We start from the raw sequence: 23,072 nt of genomic DNA, 5'->3' as shown, positions 1-23,072 counted from the left end.
TGTGTCACCACCACCTCCTTCAGGTTTCAAAACTTTTTCATCACATCAGAAGAGTCATGATTCATCACATTCTGTATCTATTAAGTAATCGCTCACCATTTCCCCATTGCCCCAGTTTCTGGCAACCACTAAGCTGCTTTCTATCTCTATAGATTCTGGATATTTCATCAAAAAATGGTGAAGTATTATGCATCTCATTGCAATTTGTGATTAATACGAATTCATTTATTTTAAGCATGAAATGTCTGATAATATCTGTAACAATTCAGATTCATACAAATTAAGAATTTGACTTTGCACACTATGATTTATTTTGCATTTTTAATGTCCCTTCATACTTCATTCTGCACTACCAACTTCAGGACATTCTTCTTACATAATACTTCTAAAATAACAAGGTTGTAACAAAGAAATATAAAAGATAAAAGCTCAAAGAAAAAATTTTCATTTATAGAAAATTTGAAAACAGCTATTGAATTTCTAAGTAGATATAAAGAATACATACCTATTCTTCAGCTAGTTAGTCCCTTCAAATGGGCATAAAATGGATATGTACAATATTTACAAGCTCATCACTAAAAATGGAGTCAGAAAAATATTAAAACAAAGTAACTTAGGGAAAAACATTGCAGCTATTAGTTAGCCACAGACTCTGAAGTAAAATAATGATTGTCAATAAGAATTAGTGTGTTCCTAGAGATAAAATTCTGAGTCACTTCTCACTTTTGAAATAGTTAAAGGCTATATCTTAATTTAACACTCTATCAAAAAACTAGTCAAAGGCTGAAATTAATTTTAAAATATTGAGACAATTACAGAAGCAATCCTTCAAACAAGGAAACTGCTAAATTACGGAAGACCAAAAATTTAAAAAAGAATCAAAATAAGGGATTGCTGACACTGAAAAGACTAACATAACAGTCCAGGTGTCATAAACCTAAGCTCATACAGATTTTCTCACCAAACACATTAATGGCACTTTCATAGTTATGCTTGAGAATAATAACAAGCTAACAGTACAATTTAAGCATGAAGAAATAAATGGAATAATAGTTTTAAATTCATCAACAATAGCCTTGTGCATGAAAGTTTAAATAATGTGTTTTATATATATATATATATAAAAAATATATTTGAGAAAATACCAGTCCATGAACAGACATAAATATATTAGGAAGGAAAGCTCACATAATATACAAATTATCTTGTCAGATATTATATTAGCAGACATTAACAATGTCATAATTTTATAAGTGAGTTATGGACCCAGGTAAAATCTCATCGAAAATCAAAAATACCCAAAGGTAGAACAGAAAGATACAGGAAACATAATGTTGCCTTATGACTTCCTCGGTGTTTCCCTGAAGGATGATATAAGTGGACAAATGTTTTCCCAACCTCTGCATCATTACAGCAAACCAAAAATTGTCTCCAGTTGGCAGAAATGGGGTTAAATATAAAGGAAAATACTATATCCAAAAGGGTATCTTGCTTAGTTTTGCTGCATGAATAGAATGAAGGCAAAATTAAGTTTCATGAAGGTAAAATCCTCTGCTGTATTCTCTCAGCTACTAGTATTATAACTGACAAGGGGATAGAGCTTCACATATATTACTTGAATTGATAACTGTAGTTTAATTTGGCAAAAATATGTTGGAGGAAAGTTTTGGCAAAAGATTTCAAGAATCTTAAACTTTTTTTCTTTCACATTGTAATTTTATATCCAGACAAAAGTTATCCCGACAAAAGAATTTTGTCCTAACAAAATATGCAAGATTTATATTCAAGGATTTCCATGGCATCATTATTTAAAATACTATAAATTAGAAACAAGCAAGATATCCTATAATAGCAAATTAAGTTTAAATGGGGTATTAAATAGTAATTAAAATCATTTTAGGATGTTTTTTTAATTAAAAGAAAATGTATATGATACATTAAGTAAAAAAAAGCAAGTTTTAAAATAGTATACACAGATTTATTATAGTTCTGTTTAAAATTTTATATGTATGTGAATGATTATGCTTTGGTGGCAAGAATATAGGTGATTTTAATTTTTTATTTATCTGTGCTTTCTTGATTTACTAAAAGAAATATATATCTTATTTATAAACATTATCTTGCTGGAACACACTTCTTCTAGGTCATAAAAAAATGATAAAATGGAACACGTGTTAAATTACAATTATATAGATTTAAACCATTACTTACAAACACAAGTACTATATACATTTGTTTATGTTTTCCCCAAATATTTAACAGTCTTACCTTTCTACCAAATTCACTTTGAACCATGAGGAAAAGTAGTTGAATTTGAAATCTGTCTAAATGCCCACACTATGAACCCTTCGTTCCTAGTTCAATTTCTAACATAAACTTGAGATTTCAAAAGAGGCAGCAACAAAGTGGTACTTACTTATTATGGGAGTCTAACTTTCACTCCCTCATTCTCCAACTGAAGCTAACTAAATACACACACACACTCACACACACACTCACACACACAGATTTAATATATACTGGCATCATCAGCCACCCAGTGCTTTACTTATACATGAAGCTATCTAAGGGAAGCCATGATTAAAAATTAAAAGCTAACATTTACTAACACTTTCTAAAATGGTGGGAAAAAATACACATACACTTGTAACCATAAATGTCAACATTTGTGCTGTCAATGTATGTAAGAGAGTAAGTAGAAAGATGCTACTTATTGTGGAAAATGGAAAAAACACCACTGTCCTCAAATGAAAAAGTTCACTCTGTTTATGAAAGAGAAAGGAAAAGAAAACAATAAGGAGAAGAAATCCATTTTAGTAAGACATTTACAATCTCCTAATAGTATATCGTATTCTGTTATTCTCATATTTGTGATCAAAGTAGTCTCAGAACAGATGTGCCTAATGACTTTTACTGTTATTTCTGCTTATATTTCCTGTATCTTCATCTAATTAATGGAAACTCTTAAGAAAAATAAAATACTTCTCCTTCCCCCAGAAAATAAAAGGACAAAATCTGTACCTAATTTAATAAAGCTAGAAATTGCTTTTAAATTAGACCAAGAATAGTTTTGTTTTAACTATAACAGTAACAATTATCCAAAATTCAATGTCTGAATTTTGAGAATTAAAGAGTTCTTAATACTCATAAAATTTCAGGTTAGGAACTCATCAGAACTAGTATCAATATTAATCTGTTTGTTTCTAAAATATAAGTGGATAAATTTTAATATTTTTAAATGGTTTAAAACAGAATGACAACTTTAGAAATTAATAAAATGTGAGGGCCTGAATTTGCAAAGCTCTTCTAATATGGGTATATGAGGGATAACTTAATTTTTAACTTTTATTATAAAATGTTCAAATTAGGGGTCACTTAATATGAAATCCACATGATATACTCAGTAATCTATTATATATTTCCCAATTTTCTTAGCTGAGTGAAAATCATGACCTTGAATTTTGGAATAATATTACTTACTGAAAAAGGTTTTAGATAGCATTACAAATTCTAATTCTCACCAAATTCCAGAAAAAATGTAGCTCTAATAAAGAAAGTATTCTGTTAGATAATTATAATTGAATTTAAATTAATTAAAATTACTAAGAATGACAAAGTTGATGGTAAAAAGCACAATTATATTCTAAATAGGACTTGGTTCACAAAAAAATGGCATCATCTAGTAGAAATACTACTTGCTATCCCAAAAACAGAAATTAATCTAGTGAATACATACTGAAAGTTGTCCAGATAAGAACTGTGGAACATCCCTCAACATGCCAGGACTCATGGGAGATGTAACAGAAATAGAAGGACGATCCATTTTTTGAGATTCGAATGAGCTAGAACCTGAAATGGCAATTATACATAAAGAATAACAACAATGACTCTTCATTAGTATTTAATCATCTTTACCATATATCTTAAGTTATTTTTAATACCTACAAAATTCCATTATTTAGACCTTTTTCTTAGCCACAATGTTCTAAATATACTTAAAGGGTTTCTTTAAAAGTGTAAGTGCAGCTTAGGGATTCTTGAAAGACCAAGGGTGAACCATTTTCTGTGCCAATTATAGTAGAGACAGACCTCAGAACCTAGTTACTTCATCTGTTCTGTGTTCTAAACTCATATCTTACAATAATATACTATGGGCTTCCTAGTGGCTCAGACGGTAAAGCGTCTGTCTGCAATGCAGGAGACCTGGGTTCAACCCCTGGGTTGGGAAGATCCCCTGGAGAAGGAAATGGCAGCCCACTTCAGTATTCTTGCCTGGAAAATCCCATGGACCTGGAGCCTGGTAGGCTACCGTCCATGGGGTCGCAAAGAGTCAGACACGACTGAGCGATATTATACAATAATATACTAGGAAATTTTAAAAATAGAAACTTAAGAAGGAAAAACCCAAGCCAAAACCTAAATCAATAAAGCAACTCAAACATGGTCTAAACTTGTAATGCTAAAAACGTAATTACTAGAATGTTAACTGTGAAAAGTTTTCAGCAGTGGTTTCTAACCATATCTGGAAGAATATAATAAATTATATGGGTAAAAATAAAGTGAGGAGCTATGAGAAAAAGATATAGGAGATCAGGAAAAGCAGAACTTCAATACCTAGAAGTTATATGTATGAGTTTATTTGTATGGAGAGGAATGAACAAATTGCAAAGTGAATAAAATGGAGCTAATGAGATACTGACAGAATTAAATGCCTGGAATTCTGGGCTGCAAATTTTGGCACTAATAAAATATCCATGCTAAATTTTTATGAGTTAGGTAATAAAAACTGCATTTGAGGAAGATGTCTTTACCATTCATTTAAAGTTTCTGAATTGAGCGAGATGAAAAATAGTTAAGAATAAGTGGAATTCAATAAAATATAAAAGAAGGGGAATGACTGGAAAATGGACTGAAAAGAAAGAATTGAAGCAATGTCACAAAATTAGAAAATGAGGACTCAAATTAATTAGATAAGGAAATTTCCAGATTAAGGAAAAGGGGGGAATGTTAAGATTTCAAGGGTTATAACCAGATATGGTCCCCTATGTCTTGTTCTCTGCACAGGACAGAGCAGATATTCCCTGGATGCAGAACTCTGGAGAAGTTCTGTGTGTAAAGGAATGGTTGGAGAAGTTAATTTGGAACCTGTCACAGTGACCCTGCGACACCACAAAGACATCCAAGGGGAAATGTAAAGCAGGTAACAGATGTGCAGATGGGGCCAAATGTCGAGTAGATATTAGTGTTAGAAATTAAAATGCAAACTGTCACCCTAATTGGGGTCCTAAGTGGATAGTATTCACTTCCAGAGAGAATACAGTGTAAAATGAAGGGGGAAACGGTAAGCCTTGGGATCAGAAGTAATGGTGATACCTTCATAGCATTTAGAAGTGGAAAGAATACTGCCTTTATATTAAGAAATAAGCTAAGCTTCAAGTAACAGGAAGACAGACACTTAGAACATATTCTTCAATATTCTTTAAATATCCAGGGCTGTAGGGACAATGATAGATCATTTTGATAATGTAACTTAGGAGTCATGTGGCAATTAAAATTATATGAAGAGAAAAACTTGCTGAGGAACTAAAAATAGAGGTTAAGAAACAGGCCTTGGAGAAAGCTACTCTTCCACTTCTAAAGCAAACAGGATTCAATCTTATTTGAGAAAGGACCCCTGCCCTAACAGAAACAATTTTGGAATTGTAGCCTAGGGGTTTTTCAAATAGCTACAATAATATAAAGGATTCCATACTGCTTATATAATATCTGTGTGATGTAAGTGAATAAAAGTTTTACCTACATCATAGACTGCTGTGAAAATTAGTATAAGTAACAATATCAAGCACAGTTCCAGGCATCCAAAATAGGAGTGATGATGATGATGACATTATATATAATGATAATTATTATCATTATGCTAACACTTATAATTTTATGTGATCATAATATTATTTTGGATAAAATAATTTAGCAACCAGCCAAAGGTACTAAAGCAAATCTATCATATAATCAAATTTTAAAATTTAGAGCTAAGGCATTCCAAAATGACTTGACCTCTCTGGTAAAGTTTTTCTTTTTTTTTTAAATTTATACTCATAATTATAATATAAATGTAAAAAAAACCATCTATTTTAATAGTATTCTGTTAATTGACATGTGTATAAAGAATCCAGTCACTTCTCACGACCTTCATTGCAACCACCATGGTCTAAGTTACCATTGGCTCACCACTCAATACTGAAATAGCCTTCTCACTCTCTCTCTGCTTTCACTCTGTTTAGTCTATTTTCAACGTAGCACCCAGATTGGAAAACATGTTTCTCCCCCAAAACATCCTATGTAGCTCCTGATTTCCCTTAGAGTGAAAGCCAAATTCTTTACAGCGCCTCATAAAGTCTCTGCAGTTTGGCTGCCCGTGACCTCCCTGTCCTCCCTCCTGCCGTTCTTCCCTTTGCTCACTCTTGCAGCCACAAGTCTTTTTGCTTTTTCTTAAATGCATCTTAGGCTTTCCTGGCTTAGCACCACTGAACCTCTGCCCACTGTACCCGAAAAGCTTTTTCCTCAGATTGCCACTCTGTCCAATCTTGCTCCAATTCTTCCATCTCAATGTGTCTATCCTGATCAACATATTTCAGACTGCAACCCTCCTCTCTTCCTTCACAACATGCCTTTCTATTAATCAGTCAATGAATTGGAAAAAATTTGTTTGCTTAATATCTGAAAGTAGCACTCAAACACAAGTAATTTAAAATGTCTATGTAATTTTTAAATGTCTATATAATATATAAAATTGTAATAATTTTAACTTACATTTGCCTAAGATATTTAATATCTGAAGTAGCACTCAAACACAAGTAATTTAAAATGTCTATATATTTAATGTTATTTCAACTTAAATGTCTATTGTTCCATTACTACTTTGTTAAATCAGAACTATTACCCATTTTCTGAAAATATAAATAAGAATATATATGTAATTATTCACTAGATTGTCCTCAAGATTCCCCACACTTACTGAGGATTAGGTTACAAAGCAGTAAATTTTAAAATTAGGTGAAATTTGGGGAGAGGGTGAAATTTTGAGTAGTGAACTTACCTAACTGTGCATTTGAAATATCTTCAGTTTATAGTAATATACCTTAATACAGCTATCTAAAAAATACATGGTAGTTAAGACAGTGTAGTTTAAAAAAATCATCTTAAGATATAGACTCTTGTACTTTTTCCCACAATAACATGAAATAATACTAAATCTTCCATCTTTATACAACTGCAGACTTGACAACAGTACTATTATATTTCTTACTTTGTATTAATAAAGAGTTCATTTGACTCAGATGATGAACGACTTTATTAGTGACATTTTCTACTAAAATAAATGAAACTTACTGGACTCCAGCTGTGTGTGTGTGCTGTCAGGTATTCTAGGTATATCTCTGAAACGACAGAAAAAGAAAAAAAAAACAAGAAATTGTTTAAAAAGTACTAGGAACTACTATTATGACAATTATCAATCTATATTATAACAGGACAATGCAAAATGAACAAAACTGTGTATGAGAGAAGCATTATATAAATAAGGAGAAAAAAGTCGTAGCACTCGTAGAACACAAAGTTCTCAGGGCTGACTTCTACTACTTAAAAAAATGAAAAATTACATGCATTTGGAGCAGATTTAGGAAAATATACAATTCATTTCCTATGTGTTTTACTATACAATTTTCCATTCAAAAAATTTCTATACTCAAAACAAGGTAAGTTTTAGAAATATATTTTAATTATACTCTACTCTTTACATTGTACCTGCTGTTGTTCAAATCATAACATTGAAATTCAAATAAAAATATCACCAAAATGAAAATGAAAATATTTGGATTGTGACTGAAATTTTTTTAAACATAATAATTCTACTAAGAAAAAAGTAAACATGTTTTTATTGGACTTAACATAATTGCTCTGTATTGCATTTACACCTAAAGTATGTACATTTTTGTTTGAGGTTTGCCAAGGAGAAGGCAATGGCACCCCACTCCAGTACTCCTGCCTGGAAAATCCCATGGACGGAGGAGCCTGGTAGGCTGCAGTCCATGGGGTCGCTAAGAGTTGGACACGACTGCGCGACTTCACTTGCACTTTTCACTTTCATGCATTGGAGAAGGAAATGGCAACCCACTACAGTGTTCTTGCCTGGACAATCACAGGGATGGGTGGGCTGCCGTCTCTGGGGTCGCACAGAGTCAGACATGACTGAAGCAACTTAGCAGCAGCAGCAGCAGCAGCAGCAAGGATGATATACATTAATGGCTAAGCTCATTCAAAAAGTTGCATCAATAATACTTAAATATTTAAAAAAAATGTGATTGGAGAATTCCTTAATACCAAGAAACACATTTGATTAATACCTTAAGGTAATAGTTTAACCATATAGCAAAACTATGAAAAGACAAAATAAAAAATAGATACAATTTCATGTGGTAGATTCATTACTTTTGAAAGGAACATTTCAAAAATTAAGTTACCAATTGAAGTAATTTCCTTCATGAAAATTTCCTTCATGAAAATTTCCTTCATGCAAATTTCCTTCATGAAGCAATTTCATCATGAAAAACTCATATAAATGACTTAACACTAGGAATTAGTATTCTATAAGAAGGAAAAATTTCCAGTTTCTATCCTGGAATACTTTTACACCAGACATGCATTTAATAATTCACTGTCAGTTTATATATTTTTCTATTGCTTTTTTAAGTTATAGGTTTCTCTTTTACATTGGCTTAGAACACAAGCTTCTGTAAAGGAAATACTCCTGTGGTATTTCATGAGTATTTTTAACATAATTAAAAAGTAAACATAATTATTCACTAGATTAAAAAGGATTATATTTAAAATAATAATAAAAATAATAAAATGGTTAATAATAAAATAATTATTTAAAAGCATTATATTTATTGCCAATTTTAAAAAGTCAAAGAGTAATTGATGTTTGCTTACTTTTTATCTGTTAACTTAAAGATGTTCATTTTTCCTTAAGTGGTTGCCTCCATCTAGAAATACTGTGCCCTTAACCTATCTCTTATTTTTATATTAAATCTCCATTTTGGAAAAAACATAAAATGCATAGAATATAGCTGATTCTTGTGCAATGTACAGAACCACAGATTATGAAACTTCTTTTGAGAATAACTGTTACTATAGTCCCCTTCTGCTAATCCTTTAGCTATCTACTGAGTTACTAAGATAATAAAAATTATCTTAAATATTTAAAAAAAAATACAGTCCATGGAATTCTCTAGGCTAGAATACTGGAATGAGTAGTCTTTCCCTTCTCTGGGATCTTCCCAACCTAGGAATTGAACCCAGGTCTCCCACAGTGCAGGCAGATTTTTTTTACCAGCTGAGCAAGAAGGGAAGCCCAAGAATACTGGAGTGGGTAGCCTATCCCCTCTCCAGGGGATCGTCCCAACCCAGGAATCGAACTGGCGTCTCCTACATTGCAGGCGGATTCTTTACCAACTGAGCTATCAGGGAAGCCCTAAGAAAAATTATAAACACCTAAATTTTCTTCCTTTGTAATTAACTATATATTCTAGCATGATCAGATAAAAAGATGTCATTTTTGATAAGGTGTTTTTAGTAAAGGAGAAAAAAGCACTGTCCTCAAAAAATTTAGTTTTATAAAGTAATCATATATTATTGAATTGCATATTACAAATTGTTTAATAGTAGTCAATTTTATGACTTCCCAGTTGGTGCAGTAGTAAAGAATTCACCTGCCAGCACAGGAGATAGGAGTTTGATCTCTGGGTAGAGAAGATACCCTAGAGGAGGAAATGGCAACCTACTCTAGTATTCTTGCCTGGAAAATCCCATGGACAGAGGAGCCTGGTGAGCTACAGTTCTTAGGGTCACAAGAGTCAGACACAACTGAATGACTGAGCATGCACACACAGTCAAATTTACACATGTGTAAAGTATTCAGCAAGGAGATGCAACCAGTCCATTCTAAAGGAGATCAGTCCTGGGTGTTCTTTGGAAGGAATGATGCTAAAGCTGAAACTCCAGTACTTTGGCCACCTCATGCGAAGAGCTGACTCATTGGAAAAGACTCTCATGCTGGGAGGGATTGGGGACAGGAGGAAAAGGGAACGACAGAGGATGAGATGGCTGGATGGCATCACTGACTTGATGGACATGGGTTTGGGTGAACTCTGGGAGTTGGTGATGGACAGGGAGGCCTGGCGTGCTGCAATTCACGAGGTCGCAAAGAGTCAGACACGACTGAGCGACTGAACGGAACTGAACTGAACTGAAAGTATTCAGATTAACTCACCCAATAGGCCTTGAAACAACAAGCTCCACCTGTGGTTCAGGTTTGGATTCCAGGATGATGTTATATACTTCTTCAAATGTGGCTCCTTGTAATAGTCTTCCATTCCACTCTAGTACTTCATCACCTGTGGTGTGTGTCAGCAATGATAATCTTAGAAAGAAAACCTAACTTCACAAAATGCACTCGAAACAAATGCAATCTCAAACTGCAATCAATTTTGTAGAACACAAGCACCGTTATGGAATAAGAAACATACTGAGAACAGCTCCAATGGCATAAAATATGATGACTGGGATGATTAGTAAATTTCACACAAAAGGACAAGGAAAGGCCAGAGGAAAAAATAACGTAAAAGTCATCTCTGTGATTTCTGGAATTGTTTTCAATAGTGTCCTGTCCCTGAATAGTTGTTAGTTGTTCCTGCAAGGGGAAGCAAGTTGGGAACAACCTACGTCTCCAACTTGGTGACATCACTCTTGTCTGTGATTTCTTAATAGAAATTACAATTCTATTTTTTTTTTTTTTTTTTTTTTTTAGAAATTACAATTCTAGAAACTATCATGATCCATTGCCTCTTTGAAAAATGTATAACTCTGTATTCTATGATTCTCAATATATATGTAGTTGAGCACTTGTCTAATCTCTTTTATGAAAAGTTTAACACTGACCATTCACTGGATCCTCTCCAAGGCATTCAAGGATCTCTTAAATAGTAACCATTATCACAGACATAAGGAGTGACACATTTCAGGAAAAACATATTTATCCATGAAATTTGCTTTCTAAACTATACTGGAAGTGCTTCAAAAGAAATAAGGCTTATGGGAAACAAATTATGCTAATCTGAGATACAGACTAGGAATATCCATCAACAAAAAAATAAGATCAGTAAATATAAAAATCTTTTATCTACTGTGACTCAAGAACTAATAGTTACAACTTTGCATTGATGAATAAAAATTAATATATAAGTTAAATGAACTTTTGGTTACAAGTGAAGTCACTTCCAAATGAGACAACTTTTTCATAACAAAGGTCTGTCTAGTCAAGGCTATGGTTTTTCCAGTAGTCATGTATGGATGTGAGAGTTGGACTGTGAAGAAAGCTGAGCACCAAAGAATTGATGCTTTTGAACTGTTTGTGTTGGAAAAGACTCTTGAGAGTCCCTTGGACTGCAAGGAGATCCAACCAGTCCATTCTAAAGGAGATCAGTCCTAGGTGTTCTTTGGAAGGAATGATGCTAAAGCTGAAACTCCAGTACTTTGGCCACCTCATGCGAAGAGTTGACTCATTGGAAAAGACTCTGATGCTGGGAGGGATTGGGGGCAGGAGGAGAAGGGGACGATGGAGGATGAGATGGCTGGATGGCATCACTGACTCGATGGATGTGAGTCTGAGTAAACTCCAGGAGCTGGTGATGGACAGGGAGGCCTGGCGTGCTGCGATTCATGGGGTTGCAGAGAGTTGGACACGACTGAGCGACTGAACTGAACTGAACTGAAGTTTAACAGTTTAAGTGTAAATAACCAAAAATTGAAACCTACCTGGTCTAAGATGTCCTACGGTATCAGCTAAACTTCCTCTTTTAACTTTGGTTATAAATGCACAGAGCCGACCTGATTCAGTCATCTTTCCTCCTACAACCTGTTAAAAAGAAGAAAATGTTAAAACAGGCATATTGTTCAATTGAACACAGTTGAAGATTCAAGTAAAAAATAACTAGATAATTTGCAAGTTTTGAAACTATAATTTAAAATGTTAAAATAATTTTAAAATAATATAGTGTTATTATTAGGAACTGTGTATATGTCAAGGGCAGACTCTTTACATACTCCAAATATTTTACAATTTAAGCAATTATTTGTTGAAAATGTTGCATACCTTAGAAACAATTTATAATTTCTGCCTTTATTACAGAATTCTTACTTTTGCCATTTCTAAAAATATGTTACTACACAATACTACATAATTACATATAATTACATTAACATTTCTAACTACAAATTTCTAGTTATAGATGTCAAGTATCATACTACATATTTTGTTACTTTTACTATAATTATGATATCTTCTAAAAATTTTATTAGTTAGTAATCTTTGGGGCACATTGATAACATGCATGATGATGATGGATTTTTCCTGAGAAAATTACAAAATTTACTTAATCTCATCCAAATTAATGTAAACTTTAGACCATCTGCCTCCCAATTTTTCTGTTTCTATTAACACATGTTTCAGAAAAAGAAAAAAAACAAAGGTTATCATTAATGCAGTGGAATCATATGTGAAGCTATAAGACTAGTCTCCTAAATTAATGCTTTGATTCTCAGAACTGCCAATCAATCAATATATCAACTTTGTAGCAAGTTATGCAAAAACTAGTAACTAATTTCATTGACTAGATTTTTTTCCCTCTTCTCAATTGACTGAATGACACAGAATTTAAAAATTATTGATTTATCTTACTCCATTTATTTATTCCCCAATTGCAGTGAATAACACTCAGCGGCAGTTCAGTTAACATTAACTAATTATTCAAATGTTTGGTTCTGAAAATTACATGTATAGATAATATGGGCTGAAATCCCTATGTTAAGATATTAAAACTTTCTTGACTTAATAAATTTTAATAATAATTATACTGACTATAATTATTATTATTGAAATCTCAGAGTGCCAGGCACAATACTAAATGTTTGTATATTGCTTTATTTAATCTTACTAGATAATAAGTCTCAGTATTATTATCTCCGCTGTACAGATGAAGGATCTGAGACTAAGAGAAGTTTAGTTGCCTAATGTCACATAGCTAGTAAGTGCTATAAATAGAAGTCAAGCCAAGGCATCCCGACCTCTATACTATACTGCAGTTCCAACTCTACACTGGGCAGATCTGGATTTAATTCTCACCTTCATCACCATCTTTGAGACTATGAGCAAGTTACAAGACCTTGCTAAGCTTATTTCTTATCTGAGAGTCAGTAAAATGATAAAGTGTTCAGATGAGTACCAGCCACACGGCAACCACCCAATAAATGATGCACAATTTTATTTACAATCAAAATTTTCAAATATCTCTTCCTGGATTCTATACAACTACTTCTGTAGCAATGATTCGATTCTAAAACTCTCTTTGCATTTCAGTTTTTAATTCACTTTACAGATACACAAAAAATCAACAGAGCCTTCTTTGGTGTACTTAAATAATTGTCTGGTATTTTACAGTAAAATACAAATCAGCATTTACATTAAATCTCCTAACATAAGTATTTCTGAGTTTTTAGACTTCAAACGTTATTCTCTTTCTCTCTCTCTCTCTCACACACACACAAAAAAAACACATACATATTTTGCTACGCTAATACAAATTATATTCCTATGTAATACACGTTATATTTCCCACATTTGCACATTTAATAATTGAACAAAGCTATCATTTTAATAGAATATAAACACATACATAGACTTGAAGGACAACTACAGGTAAAATAAGCTTGAGCACTGTATTTAGAATTCAAGTATATAATTCAAGTTCTATTTTCCAAAATTAAATAAATATGTATTATTGTAAAATAATGGCAACTTCTTAAATAACACTTGGAAATGAAAAGTTTTCGAAAAATGAGTGCAAATATTTAGGAATTCTTGAAAATGGAAAAAAAAACACTAAGTTGGTATAGAGTTATTATATCTTTTGCTTTTCTGATAAATCTATAAGGAATATAGAGCATCTCACATATTTCATCACATACCTTCAAGCCAAGCATTGCTCCTGAATCTCGAGGTACACTTCCATCTTTTAAACGCTTATTTAATAAAATGCGACCAATTAAACGATCTCCATCTTTAGATGGCTGCCACGTCACAGGGTGCTGATATATTGCATCAATAAACACAAAAATTAATGTTCTTTTATGACAAATGACCCTTTATTGTACAATCTAGCCAAACTTGCAATTTCCAAAGTGTTATGATTACACAAATCAGCTTTCAGTCAAAATATTGATCAAAAATTTAATAAGATGATAAGATTATGCTTATAATCTTATTTTAATATCTCAAGTTTTTTTAAAAAATCAGTTACTTCAAATTCTAACATGCTCTAACACAACACTGAAGTTATACAGTTCTAAAAAAACTGATAAACCTTAAAAATATATGCACACTCTAGTGTAATTATCTACGTACTACAGATTAAAAAACCATAGGCAGAAAAGAGACTCTAATTCTATGCAATTGGATTCATTTAAAAATGAGAATTTAATCTTCAAACACTTCTAGAAGACTTTGAAAGACTTTATTACAGTAAAAGTTAAAAGGTCAAGCTAAATTAAAATAGAAAACTGAAGAGGCTTTTCTTGAAATAGGTTTCTAGATAAAAATTATTAAAAATACACAGGGCTAGGTAACTTTCCAAATGAATGTACATGGGAGAAACAGGTCCAATTCAAACATGAGGACAGATTACATTGCTCATTTTTTGGAGATTTCTTGACTCTTTCAGGTTTCTGAACTATTTGATAATTCAATGGTACTGTTAAACACTGTTCAACAACCTTGAAAATATTAGTTTTTCTCAAGCCTTTTCTAAATCATGACACAATTCCATTATATGTTATATGTCAAATAACAAAGTAAATGATTTGTGTAATCACAGTTCCACAGTTATCTAAAAGTTAACATGCACATCTTCATGCAAAATTTAGCAGGCAAAAGACAAGTTCCAGTAAATCACATCTATATGATAAAAAGATTTCAAAAGTTTCACTATACTAAAAGCAAACAATAAATACCAAAGCAGATGGCAATGGCTCTAATACTAATTGACACTACATTAAAATGCTATGACAATAAAACAAAAGAGCAAAATGACAGTGAAAGGGAAAAAAGAAAAACAACTTTTTCTGTGCAAACAGACCCAATTATCTCCCTTTTACCTGGGATTCAAACTGTTAATAACTTAATTTTCATCCCAAGGAAAATATATGCAAGCAGTCAAATAAGCCAATCCAAAAAAAAATTCTTTATATTTGTGGTTTATAATAACATTACCAAGTTCTTTCAAGCGACCATAAACAAAACATTCTATTGTTCCTAATTTTTATTTTCATTTACTTATTTTTTGGTATGCCGTCAAACAACAAAAACAGCAAAGCAAGCAAGAAGTACTTTGGTTGATCGATTTGTTTTGGTTTTGTTTTTCTTTTCTGCACCTTAAGAAATGCTATATTGACCCCTGAAATGCCCTGTCCTTTTATTATGTTCTGTTTGAATGAGTGACAGAGAGCAAACGAAGACCAAATGAGCAGGTTAAAAGGCAGGCTCCACAATCTCAGTACCTTATCACTATGGCTATGCTCCTCATTAAGGGTTGTGCTACTACACGTATCTACCCCAGAGTCCTTAATCTGAGGCTCAGACCATTCCAAATCCTCTTCCAAAGAGTGGCCTCCAAAGTACATCATTTTCTTTTGTCTCTCAGACCTGGTGTTAGAGTCCGACAAAACTGCCTGCTCACTAGTTTTTCTTTTTCCCTTTTGACTGTCCCCTACAGGTGTGGGATAAAAAAAAAAAAAAAAGATACAAAAAGAAAACATGCAAAGGTATAAATCCAAAAGGAAAAGTGAAATGATAACAGAAATTAGATAGTAAGGCCCCACATGTCTCACCAAAGACATTGGGGATGCCTCACTGCTATGCCAAGACGTATGGTCCAACCAGTTGTGATCCACGTCTCCTGTGAGAGTCAGACAGACAAAAGAGGAAAGTAAAGGAGACGGCGAAAGAAAGGGCAGACAAAGACATAATCAACATTTTAAACTGTGTGATCCCCTCTAGTTTGAAGTACTTTATCTGTAAGCACTCACTATATATACCAAGAGAAAGCTAAGATTTCAAGTGAGTAAACTTACAGAATGCAGAACACTTATGCACTCTAGACAAATCCTACAGAACAAAACTGCCGAAAGAAGAGAAACAGCTACTAATAAACAGGAATATAAAGGACAAAAATTATATATTCTGAAAAAAAGAAAGACTTTCAGCAATGTCTGTTACTCATGCTATTTTTTTGATGCTGGCCTACAGACATGAGTTTGTCCTCCAAAGATTAAGATGCATTTTAAAAATTAAACAGTGGATTGCTAATAACCACTATAATGAAAAATTAAGTAATTAAATGTTTCTGGAATATAGTATGATATTCTTTAATGCTGAAATCTCCTAAAAATTTTGATTAAAAAAAAGAATTGGTTACACAAAAGATTAAATCTATATGAAAATGACAAAAGAGGTTCACTCAACTTCTGTTAGTAAATATAACCTTCCCTTAAATATCATGAATTACTTGATATTATTTTGAAGCAATTTTTCAAGTTTTTTTTTCAGAAATCTCATTCGTCTAAAAATAAATTTTCTACTCAAATAATTTTTCAGATAATTTATGTAATTGGCAACTCACAATAAATATCCATTTCTCAAACTTATGTGCTCCTTATTTGTCTTACCTTTGGAAAAGAACTTTTTCATCTATATGTGCACATCTTGTTAAGCTCTATTCATATTTTCATTTATTTAAAAATATTTACTAAACACCTTCATATTGCTGTGCATTGTGCTAAACCTTAAGGTAAGGGGTAAAACAATGAGACATTCAGTAGAATGGAGATAAACATAAATAAATCATCGGTGTCATATAGGATGTGCAAAACACTGTAAGAGTATAATAACAGTTAATTTAGATTTTGGGGTCAGCAAACACCTCTAAAGAAGTGATGTTTGAGAACAGAAATATGCGATCTATAAAGGACAGATAAAGATACAGGCAGATGGAAAGCGGAGGAAAGCATTCCAGGAAGAAGTAACAAGATGGCACTGCACAAAACACCAGTGGAACACCAGTGTGTCTGAACCAAAAAGAATGAGGGCGAATGCGGAGCTGAGACTGCAGAGGCAACACAAATCAGCTTAGAGAGCCCTTCTCACACCACATTAAAGATTATGAGTTTCAGTCACTGAAGGATTTTAAGCAAGATGGTGACATGATCTGATTTACATTTTAAAAAGATGAATCTAAGTACTAAAGAGAGATTGGGTTGGAAGACACCATGAGTTAAAAGACAGTTGTAATAACTCACAACGGGCGATTATGACTTGAACATAGGTGATGGTATCAGACATGGTAAGTAAAGAGGAAACTGAGAGATGCTTTAGGGGTATAAATGAGAGTGTTAAGCAAGACAAGCATCAAGGATAACCCTCAGGTTTCTGACATTAATAACTAAATGGAAGTAAAGACCATTTATGAGAAGGAGAAGCATTTTTTAGTGAAGGGAGAGAAAAGAGTTATTTTATTTCATGGAATCTGTAAGATTCAAACACATTAAAATGATAAAATATGCATCTTAGGTATTATTCCAAACACCTATAAGTTATTCAGGAACTCAGTTAAATTATAATAAAGCTTAAAGGGAAAATCTGAGCTGGAGACATAAATTGGGAATTATTAGATCATTTGATCTAGGAATAACTAGATCATTTAGGAAGAGAGGGTAAAATAAGATATGAAGAGGACCCAGAATGAATTCTAATAGAGTTTGATTCGAGATAAAGGAATGAGAGAGACTGAGAAAGACCATGCAAAGATAGAAAAAAGGAGGGAGGCAGAGACAGAGGTCTCCAGACCAAATAAAAACTGAGTTTCTTAAACAGGAGGAGAAAACAGCAATAAAATGATTTCTACATGTCAGGTAAGATAAGGAACTGAAAATTATGCATTTGATTTGGCAACATTAATACCAGGAAGGATGTTAGAAAAAGCACTATGGATAGAAGGATGAAATTGAAACCAAACTGAAGTAACTGAAGAATCAAAGAAAGATGAAGTAGAAAAATTCTGTGTAGATGACTGGTTCACAAAATCCTTAAAATAACATAATCAACATTACCCAGGGACTTGTTAAAAATGCAAATTCTTGGGTACCACTTAGATTTAATCAGAAATTCTGTAGGTGTTTTAATAAGAAATTCTGTAGCCTTTGTTTTAACAGTCCACCGGGTGATTATGATCTCACTGTTGGAGAACAACAGGAGACAATTTTTTTGAGAAGTTTATTTGTAAAGAATGATAAAGCTGTACTTTCTAACATGCCCAAAGTTCCACTGGTACAGAAAAAGAACCCATTCTTCAACCTGTAAACTAGAGAAGTGCTTCCCAATCTTTTTCATGGCACAAATAGACAAAGAGTTTACAGCTACCCAAAACCCTGAGCATATCTGAATCTCAGAAAACTTATAACTCTTTCAAAATACATTATTGTTCCACAATAAAGCACTGATAAATCTCTGAATTGGAATAAAGATGGACATCATAAATAATCATTTTTGACCGCTTTATGTGAAGATGTGAGAATTCAGCTTGCAGTCTCACTTCTTCCCCTGTGCCTGCAAACTACCGAAACTGCAGAAATAGTTTTTCCAAGAAATCAGCCATGTAACCATTTGAAGCTAAACTGAAAATATGTGACTAAAAAAAAACCAAAATTGTCACAAATGGTAAGCCATCAGTAAACATTTCTTACATGAGTAAATATTGGTGTTACTTTAAGAATTAAATAAGGTTATCAGTGCAAAACATATAGAAAATAATCCTCAGGACTGCTAGCATTTAGATAATAATACTTATCACTTACTCTTCTTATTTTATTTAGCTTCAAAGGGCACAACTAAGATAATAAAATGTCCTTCCTTTAGTAGCAGTACAAAAATGTACTGTTTAACTTTCTAGCTCTAGAACAAGACATGGAAGACAAGAGGACCAAGTGGAAATTTTAGAATGTTTTGAAAAATGACTGAAATTTAAAAATCAAACGGATGGATTCAACAGCAGAATGGAAAGGACAGAGGAACAACAGTGAACTTGAAAACAGAACAGAAATTACACAATCTGAAAAACAGAGAGAAAATAGTAGAGTAAAAAATAAAATAAACAGAGCCTCAGGGACTTCAGGGTTTATAATCACATAATTAAAATAATGAAAGATTCATGCCATCATAGTTCCACGGGAGGAGAAAGATGGAGTTGGAAAGTATTTGAAGAAACAATGAATGAAAATTTCCCAAATTTGCAAAACATGTAAACCTACTAATTCAAGAAACTCCATAAGCCTCCAAACAAGAAATATGCAAAGAAATTTGTGCAGAGATACATCATAAACAAACTAGAAATTAAAAACAAACTGTTTTGGTTTTTTTTTTTTTTTGAAACCAGCAAGAAAGAAACACCACCTTATATAAAGGGGAAAAACAATTCCAAAGACAGTGATAAATTTTCTCATCAGAAACCTTGAAAGCCAGAAAGAAATGCCACAGCGTTTTTCAATTGTTGAAATAAAAGAATTGTCAACTCTGAACACAAAACATGGTGAAAATATCTTTCAGAAATGAATGAGAAATAAAGACATCCTCAGACAAAAGAAAATGAAGAGAATGTGTCACCAGCAAACTTACCCTAAAAGAATGGCTAAAGGAAGCTGTGGAAACTAAAACAAAACAAAAAGAAGGAACCTGACAATATCAAGAAGGAATAAAAAACACGATAAGTAAAACTATGGGTAAATACAATAGGCTACCCTCCTCTTTAGTTTTCCAAATTATGTTGATGTTTGAAACAAGAAGTATATATCATCTGATATGCGTTTCAACACACATAGAAGAAATAGGTAAGATAATTACATTATAAGAAGGGAAAGGTAAAAGAAATTAAAGTATGTAGGGCTTCCACTTTTCTCTCTGACTAGTAAAATGTCAACAGCAGCAGGATGTAAGTTACACATATGTAATATGCACATTCTTTACCAGCTGAGCCACCACGGAAGCCGCATAGTACCTACAGCAACAACTAAATAAAATTCTTTGCAAAGAAATACACTGAAAAACACTACAGATGAATTAAAATGCAATTTTTAAAAAAAGTTTAAATAACCTATAGATAGCAAGAAAAAGAAAATAAAAAACAGACGAAACAGAAAAAAAAAAAGGCAAACAAGAAAAATGCAGACCAATCCCCTCATGAATATAGATAAATCCTTAGCAGAATATTAGCAAATGTAATTCAGCAATATATATTAAAAAAAAAAATATATATATATATATATAAACACTCTGACCAAATGGGACTTTTTGCTGGCATGCAAGGCCGGGTGAACATTAAAAATCAGTGTGAGCTGTCATATAAGTTAAAAAAAAAAAATCGTGATCCTATTAATTGATGAAGGAAAAAAAATCAGAATAAGAAAAACAGAAAACAAGAAATGAGGAGAACTTGCTCAAATAAATAAAGGACATCAACCAAAAACTTACAGCTAAAATCATATAGTACTCAAAGGCAAAAGGCAAAGTGCTTTATATGAAGAGAAATTTCATGAAAAAGAACATCTCTATTTGTAATAGTGAAAAAGTGGAAACAAGCAAAATGTCCTTTAATAGGCAAATGGCCATGTCAATGTATGGTGGAACCACTACAATATTGTGAAGTAATTAGCCTCCAGTTAAAATAAATAAATTTATATTTTAAAAAATAATTGTGGTATAACTATACCATGGAATTTTACTTAGTAATAAAGATGAAAAAACTATTGATACACACAACACAGATGCACCTCAAGAGCAATATGCTGAGTGAAAAACAATCACATACCACATGATTTCATTTATATAATATAAATAATAAAACTGGAGAATGAACTAGTGGTCAGCACAGGGTAGGGCTGGAGGGGGAGGGAGGAAGGTGTTACTGTAAAGGGGCAGCATGAGGAAGATCTCTCTGATGGTATAGTAGCTCTGTATCTTTATAACAGTAGTGCTTACATGAATCCACGTATGTGATAAGATGTCACAAGCCTATACAAACACATTGTTCCAACATCACTTTCCTGCTTTTGATATTCTATGCACAGTATCATTACAGAAAATGTAACCTTTGGGGAAAACTAGGTAAAGGGCACATGGGATCTCTATGCACTACCTTTGCAACTTTCTGCATACCTATAATTATTTCAAAATTAAAAGTTAAAAATAGTGTGTTGCTGCCTTCATAGGTATTGATAATTCCATCACCAGCAGAATTTAAAGAAAAGCTGGAGTACCACATGTCAGCATGATGTAGAAGAGGAATCAGGGCTTTAGAAAGTTACATTAAAAGAGCACTAGGACTTTGCCGGTGGTGCAGCGGATAAGAATTCACCCGCCAATGCAGGGAACACGGGCTCGATCCAGGAAGATTACACACGCCCCAGAGCCACAAGGCACACGTGCCACGACTGCTGGGCCTGCACTTCAGAGCCCACGGGCCGCAACTACTGAAGGCCACGCCCCCTAGAGCCAGCAACGAGAGAAGCCTCACGATGAGCGGCCCGCACACAACAACTACAGCACCCCCCAGCGGCCTTAACTAGAGAAAGAACACGGGTAGCAACAAGGACTCAGTGCAATAAAAAAATAAATAAAAATTTAAAAAGAGAACTAAGTCTTACTGAACTCTAATATTCAATGATTCAGAGTATATCATAAGAAACGCTGGGCTGGAAGAAGCACAAGCTGGAATCAAGATTGCTGGGAGAAACCAAATCATCCCCCCACCCCCCTCCCACAGAGTCCAAAAGACTGTTCTATACATTTGTGTCTCTTTTGCTGTCTCGCATACAGGGTTATCATTACCATCTTTCTAAATTCCATATATATGTGTTAGTATACTGTATTGGTGTTTTTCTTTCTGGCTTACTTCACTCTGTATAATCGGCTCCAGTTTCATCCACCTCATTAGAACTGATTGAAATGTATTCTTTTTAATGGCTGAGTAATATTCCATTGTGTATATGTACCACTGCTTTCTTATCCATTCATCTGCTGATGGACATCTAGGTTGCTTCCATGTCCTGGCTATTATAAACAGTGCTGCGATGAGCATTGGGGTACACGTGTCTCTTTCAATTCTGGTTTCCTCGGTGTGTATGCCCAGCAGTGGGATTGCTGGGTCATAAGGCAGTTCTATTTCCAGTTTTTTTAAAGAATCTTCACACTGTTCTCCATAGTGGCTGTACTAGTTTGCATTCCCACCAACAGTGTAAGAGGGTTCTTTGGAAGGATTGATGCAAAAGCTGAAATTCCAATACTTTGGCCACCTCATGCGAAGAATTGACTCAAATGACTCTGATGCTGGGAGGGATTGGTGGCAGGAGGAGAAGGGGATGACAGAGGATGAGATGGCTGGATGGCATCACCAACTCCATGGACATGAGTTTGGGTGAACTCCGGGTGATGGACAGGGAGGCCTGGTGTGCTGCAATTCATGGGGTCGCAAAGAGTCGGACACGACTGAGCGACTGAACTGAACCGAAATATATTTAAATATAAAACCTGATGAAAACTAATCAAAATATTCACATTGCATGTAAGATTTTCTCCTTCAAATATCTCTACTGCAAAACATAAACTAACCCAATAGTACATGTTTGTGTTGTGTGTGTTTGATGCACAGAGGAAAACAGTTCAGATATCCTATCTGTAATATTTTTCCTACAGTCATTAAATGAATACAAGAGTTTATAAACTGTTTTATGTCACAGTTTTTCATTTGCTTAAGTTAATAAATGTTTTCAATTAAATCACATACTATACAAAGGTAGTCTTCAACATCTTCATTTTAACTTAATCATGTTTATAAAATCACAGCATGTTGTAACAT

At 33.3% G+C, this 23,072-nt stretch overlaps 1 protein-coding gene across 1 annotated transcript in view; it reads right to left on the bottom strand.

Annotated features, from left to right (window-relative positions):
• RIMS2 (regulating synaptic membrane exocytosis 2) overlaps window positions 1-23,072 on the bottom strand; it is a 601,046-nt gene that overhangs the window by 271,612 nt on the left and 306,362 nt on the right. Inside the window, exons 7-12 of the mRNA XM_070382789.1 lie at window positions 15,670-15,878; window positions 14,083-14,202; window positions 11,875-11,974; window positions 10,331-10,454; window positions 7,390-7,436; window positions 3,737-3,849 (exon numbers count right to left, since the gene is read on the bottom strand). Of these exons, the coding sequence (XP_070238890.1) occupies window positions 3,737-3,849; window positions 7,390-7,436; window positions 10,331-10,454; window positions 11,875-11,974; window positions 14,083-14,202; window positions 15,670-15,878 (713 nt within the window). The remainder of the gene's footprint in view (window positions 1-3,736; window positions 3,850-7,389; window positions 7,437-10,330; window positions 10,455-11,874; window positions 11,975-14,082; window positions 14,203-15,669; window positions 15,879-23,072) is intronic.

This window comes from Bos mutus, chromosome 14 (assembly GCF_027580195.1).
Source record: "Bos mutus isolate GX-2022 chromosome 14, NWIPB_WYAK_1.1, whole genome shotgun sequence".
NCBI classification, from domain to species: Eukaryota; Metazoa; Chordata; class Mammalia; order Artiodactyla; family Bovidae; genus Bos; species Bos mutus.
The sequence above is the reverse complement of the archived record's forward strand: the minus strand, read 5'-3'. Positions and strand labels throughout refer to the sequence as shown.